Source organism: Heliangelus exortis, chromosome 6 (assembly GCF_036169615.1).
Source record: "Heliangelus exortis chromosome 6, bHelExo1.hap1, whole genome shotgun sequence".
Taxonomy (NCBI): Eukaryota; Metazoa; Chordata; class Aves; order Apodiformes; family Trochilidae; genus Heliangelus; species Heliangelus exortis.
In genome coordinates this window covers 26,744,437-26,750,485 of record NC_092427.1, presented here as the reverse complement: position 1 = coordinate 26,750,485, position 6,049 = coordinate 26,744,437, and the positions used below count along the sequence as shown (strand labels likewise).

The window sequence follows — 6,049 nt, the reverse complement described above, 5'->3', positions numbered from 1 at the left end:
TTTTCCTGCTTGAAGAACTAACCAGTTTGGGGTAATCACTACCCACGTTAGTTAAGGGAGAGGCATTCTGCAGTTTAAGCATTTAAAAGAAATGGAAAAGTTTATGGTCTGGAGGATGACTCCCGGTGCCTGCCTGCGGTTTGGAGCTGATCGTCCTCATGAGCTGAGGGTTCTGCTCGGCCCTGCGCTGGCTGTGGTCCTGTCCCGGGCCTGTCGGGGTGGAGGCTTTGATTTATACCAAGTCAGTTGCTGACCATCCCGTCGGGCCGGCGGAATCTGGCCTTAGCAATTAGAAGCTATCGGAGCAGGACCCGGTCCTGAGAAATACGAGATGGCCTTGGAGATAAGCAAGTGACATCCAGAAGTGCCCCAGACCCGCGGCAGCAGCGGTGCGGTTTTGGTACAAATAACTTTTCCTTAATTGTAGGCAGATGCGGTCCCGTGCTGAGGGCACCGACTCCCTTAGTGGTGCGGGGCAGAACTAAGCCGCTTTCTTACAGCTTCACTGCTGTTTGTTTTCACTCGAGTACAGCGAGCTGTCAGCTCTAATAGTTTCTAACAGCATCTTTTCAAAAAGCAAACCCCCCCCCGAACGCGGCTAACACCGCGGGGCCGCCTCTCAGCTCCGTCCTCCCCGAGATGAGCTTGGAAGGCCTTAAAACATATAAAAACAAACGGTGCAGCCGACAAGTTTACAAAGACACAGAGGTTAAACAGCACGCCGCGCCCTCGGGGTGCGAGGGACACCCAGCAGTGCCTGGGGGGACGTATTTCCTTTCCTAACCCCCCATCGTGCTGCCCCCTCTGAGGGGTTTTGGGGGCAGATCTGGGGACACAACAGGGGCCCGTCCCGGGGGTTTGGGCCGCGCCGGGAGCCCCTGGATAGCATCGCAGGTGCTTAGCGAGAACGGTGCGAGCAGAAAGCGGCTTCTCCTTGTTCCCTGCCCGGCCGCCTCTGTCCCACGCTTAACACGGAGTGGGGTGAAGAGGGAGCGGGGCAGCCTGGAGCAGGGAACCCTCCCCACACCCCTGCAGGCCAGAGTAAGAGAGCTGCTGGCAGCTCCTGGTAGTTGCTGTTTGCTCTGAAGTCGCCCCCCCAACTCTGAGGGGACTACGGGTTTTACCGGCCGCAGCAGAGCGGTGGCGGCCAGCCGCTGGCGTTGATGATGCACGTTTGTAATCCTAATTATGAACAAGATGAAAGAGATGCCTCGGCTGTGAGAGGACAGCCGGCGCCTCGCACAAGCCCTTCACGCAGCACTTCTTGCCGAACGAGCACAATGAGAGCCCCGACGGGGCGATCGCCCCCGTGGGAGCGGGGAAACCCGCAGCCCTTGCAATCCGGCAGAAGCCGCACTGCCCGGGGCAGCCGCTCCTCGGACGCGTGTGAGCAGAGCCGCCGCCAGTTTCGGCGGGGCCGGCTGGACGACGTTTGGTCCCGGGACTGGCTGCTCTCGGCCGACCTGGGGAGGTGGCGGCAGAGACGGCGAGCGCGGAACAGCCTTCCCGCCGCTCCCCGTGGCCGCTGGGGTCCAGGCCAGCGAAAGGTGCCGGAGCTGTACCCCGTCCCCTCCTCCAACAACCGCGCCGAGACGCCTCGAGTGGTCACTTACATCCCCAGGGAGGCAGAGCCGGCTGCCGGAGGAGTCCGTGTTGAAGGGACTCACTGCTGCTGCCCCTTCCCGCGCCAAGCCAAGGAGAGTTCGTGAAAATTAAACTTTGCGCACCGCGAGCAAAATAAAACATGCACACACACACCAAAAAAAAAAAAAAAAAAAAAAAAAAAAAAAAAAAAAAAGAGAGAATGAGAGGGAGAAGAGGAAGCAAAAGAGGCGTTAGAAAATGGGCAATTAAAACCGACGGAGCCACTAATAAAAAAATGGGGGGGAAAAAAATAGTCGGAGCAGAGGGGCTCGTAGTTGTCAGTTTTGCACAGTGATAAGCTTTCTGGCTGCTGCAAGGACCGGCAGAGCCTCAATACCGTGCGGGGAGCCCTGTCGCGTCGGGGCAGCGGACCTTGGCCCAGCCGGCAGCGGCGGGGTAAAACGGGCCGGCGCTAATACCGCTAACATCAGAGCCCAGATTTGCTTTGAACGTTCACTTTTATTGGTGCTTTCACGCTGCCAAAATGTGCTTGATTACATAGATGCGGTGCCGTGGTAACTGTGCACCCTAGACAGCCTAGGTGTAACCGGGAAAGTTCAGCCCAGGCCAGATCAAATCCCAGGCTGTTTAATGCTGAAAAGCTGCATGTTGCTATTAGTGTTAAATATATGGCTAATTATGCGTATGAAAATTAAACATCAGTGTTATGCTAATGGGGCCGCCTTCAGCTGTGGATCAGAGCACTTGAGACTAGCATTTAATCAAATGAATCAGTAACTAATACATCTGCACGTGTGAACTTTCACAAGATCATTTTCCTGTTACAGTCACACCGCTGAATTATGAAAGAAATAATTATCAACACTTTCTAATTATCTAACAAAGTAAATTGGGATTCATCGTGAGCTTTCTGGGGAGGATCTCCCAAGTCCCACCTCATTTACCGCTCACGCACGCGGAAGTTTTCATTTTAAGCTCAAATGCGCCGTTTGGCCCGTTCAGGGCGATTTTTGCTTCGTTAGGTTTTGGGTTGTTGGTTTTTGTTTTTTTTTCCCCTTGTAAGAACTGGGAGGCGTGCTCCGGAGGTGCGGGCGGCGCTGGGACCCGCGGGGCTGAGCGGAACGCCCCTGCGCGCCCGCGGAGTGTGCGCGGCCGGACGGGCGGGGGCCGCCTGCTTTGTCTGTGGGTCCCGCCGCCATCTGCCGGAGCGGGGCACGGAACAGGGTCCCCGCGGCGGGCCAGCACCTCGGCAGCTCTCCCCGGTCTGCGAGAGAGACTGCCGTCCCCTTCCCGCCGTCTGCGCCGTCTGAGAGGGACGGAGGGAGGTGCGCTGCCTCCTGCCGAGCTCCGGATCGGCGCCCTCCGTCGCCGGCGGCAGGAGCGGGCGGACGGCGATGGGAGCGGGGAACGCAGGCCGCCTCCCCCCCGGAGCCGGCGGAGCGGTGCCGGGGCGCAGGCCGGGAGCGGTGCCGGGACGCAGGCCGGGAGCGGTACCGCCGGTGCCGTCGGGGCGTGCGGCCGGCGCTCGGGGACGCGCGACGCTGCCAGCCCGGCTCTCCGCGCTCACCGGGGTCCGGGCGAGCCCCGAGCGCCTCGGACCAATCCAAAGCGATTATGCAAGACAGCGGACCAATCAGCTCCGCCATCTCATGAATATTCATAGACTTGGCTGAGTCAAAGCTTTTAGGCGAGTTTGTGTAGATCTACAGCATCATGCTTAGACTTTTCAAAGAGACAAACTCCATTTTCTTATGAATGGAAAGTGAAAAACCCTGTTCCGCTTAAATTGGGTTCTTTCCTGTCCTGAGAAACACAACAGACCCCAAAAAGGCAAGCTGAAGAGAGAACACACACACAGACCAAGCGACAAGAAATGACCATGACTACCATGCCAGAGAGTCTAAATAGCCCCGTCTCAGGGAAGGCTGTCTTTATGGAGTTTGGGCCGCCCAGCCAGCAAATGTCTCCTTCTCCCATGTCCCACGGACACTATTCCATGCACTGTTTACACTCCGCGGGCCACTCTCAGCCTGACAGCTCGTACAGCACAGCTTCGTCCTTCTCCCGACCGCTGGGCTACCCCTATGTGAACTCGGTCAGCAGCCACTCGACCAACCCCTACATCAGTTCAGTGCAGTCCTACCCCAACAACTCCAGCCTGACTCAGACCCGGTTAGAGGAGACAGGTAGGTGCACTCGGCTTTGGGGAGAGGGGGGAGAGGGGGGGAGGGAAGGAAAGGAGGGAGGGAGGGTGCTTGTATTAAAAAAAAAAAATCTATCTGGGGGGAAAAATTAAATTGAATTACAAAATATTAGTCAGGAGTGTCTGAGAATCACAGGGGAGCAGTACACAGAGCACACAATGCCCGGCTGGAAAAGAAATCAACCCAGATGTGCACGTATTAGTCTTCGTAATTATTTATTGCGTAGCGCTATAAACAATGTATGCAATTAAGGGTAATTAAACCTAAACTGCAGCCTGTAAAAATAGCAAACTTTCTCTGGGAAGAAGCCTGGGCTGCCATAATCGCCCAGAGCCTTTGTTAGCTTTATTCGAGCTTCACTTTCTTTCTCCTCATTATTGTTATTGTTGGTGCTGCTGCTGTTATTGTTACTATTGCTGCTGCTGTTACTGCTATTATTACTATCGTTGCTATTACTGTTATTATTTATTCTACATCGTTTGTGGTTTGTAGGGGCCGAATCGGAGAAAAGCACTGTGGTAGAAGGAGGGGAAGTTCGCTTTAATGGGAAAGGGAAAAAAATCCGCAAACCCAGGACTATTTATTCCAGTTTGCAGCTACAGGCTTTGAACAGGAGGTTCCAGCAAACTCAGTACCTGGCTCTCCCCGAAAGAGCCGAGCTCGCAGCCTCTCTGGGACTCACCCAGACTCAGGTACATCTCTGACTGAGCCAGCCCCCTCTCCCGTGTTCTCTCTCTGTCCCCACAACCGTCGTGGGAGACCCCACGCGTGATGCAAACGGGTCACAGCCGCGGGCAATCGGGCCCAGAGTCACACTCGGCCCGCGGCCGAGTGGGGGGCCTTCCCGGATGGTTTGGCATCACTAAATGGCAACAGGCACAGCAGCAACGGGGGAGTTAAGGGGAGAAACTAGGGGGCCACTGAGCGTGGGGTCCCTTGGGTCCCGCGGTTTGTGGAGGGTTCTGGACCGTATACCGAGGGATGCTGATCCCTGCCCCGTTCCTCTTCGCAGGTGAAGATTTGGTTTCAGAACAAGCGCTCCAAATTCAAGAAGCTGATGAAGCAAGGAGGGGCCGCCCTGGAGAGCAATGCCTTGAGCAATGGCAGGGCCCTCTCGGGCAGCTCTCCACCGGTGCCCCCGGTTTGGAATACCACCTCCGCCTCCGGTAAGGCCTCGTCGGGCACCCCGGGCACCTACATCCCCAGCTACACGTCGTGGTATCCTTCGGCCCACCAAGAAGCTATGCAGCAGCCGCAGCTGATGTGATTATAATAAACACGTTTTCCCCTACCGCAAGCACTACCGGTCCCGAAAATAATTAAAATTATTACTAAATTTAAAATATATATTAAAAAGTAAAGTAAAGGGGGAAAAAAAGGAAAAAATTTAATAATAATAATAATAATAAAAGTGGAGAAGAGAGAAGGAAAAACCACAAAAGAAACCCAAGCAAACAAACAGGAGGTCTCTTGCCCATGCAGCCATTAGGACGCTGCACCGCAGCTCGGTGCAGGAGAGCACAGATGTGATGCGGGCCGGTTCCCACCGCTGACAGCTGACGGAGCGGCCCCGAGCACCGCAGAACAGCCTGGGAGCAGAGCGAGCGCCGGCCGCGGCTTTGTGGGACAATCAGCAAAAGATGTTTGTGGGGGGGAGAATCCCTCTCTGTCCTGTCTGTCTGTCTGTGTCTGTTGAAATGTAGGTCATTTATCTACTACCCCGATCTGAGCGTCTCTTCTATTGGAAGGAGGAAAGAAGCTGTACAATTTCCAGAGCTTCTTTCCCTCGACATTTTCTGTACTTTTCACTACTCATCTGTATATTTTTTTTTTGTTGTTGTTGTTAAAAGGGGAAGACAGGGGTTTTATTTATTGACTTAAATTACCACTATGAGAACGCTTCAAACAAACGGACAATCCGGCTTGCCAAGTGCAACCGCTCGGACGCAGAGTTTACTTTAAACAAACCCACACACGGTCCCTCTTCACCTCCCCACCCCCAAAATCACCACAAGAGAAGGATGCGATTTTTAACTTTTACAATAACTTTTATACCTCGCTGGTATGGAGAAGTCTGGTCCGAACGATTTGCATTTCTCGCGTATTTAACAAAGGAAATAAATTCACATTGTTTAGTACTCTGAAGTGGAATCGCAGCAGCTGCCGAACGCTTTGCTGAGGCGAAGCAAGGCGCAGAGAACGGAACGAGAGCCCCGAGGGCGGCGGCGGGGGGACCCGCG

General features: G+C 54.6%; 1 protein-coding gene across 1 annotated transcript; it reads left to right on the top strand.

Moving 5' to 3' along the window:
- The first annotated feature begins 3,317 nt into the window (after positions 1–3,317).
- Positions 3,318–5,195, top strand: DLX1 (distal-less homeobox 1). The gene is made up of 3 exons (XM_071747353.1): positions 3,318–3,791; positions 4,302–4,501; positions 4,822–5,195. Exons 1-3 carry the CDS (start codon positions 3,479–3,481, stop codon positions 5,074–5,076), a joined length of 768 nt encoding a protein of 255 aa, XP_071603454.1. The 5' UTR covers positions 3,318–3,478; the 3' UTR covers positions 5,077–5,195.
- Positions 5,196–6,049: the final 854 nt, after the last annotated feature.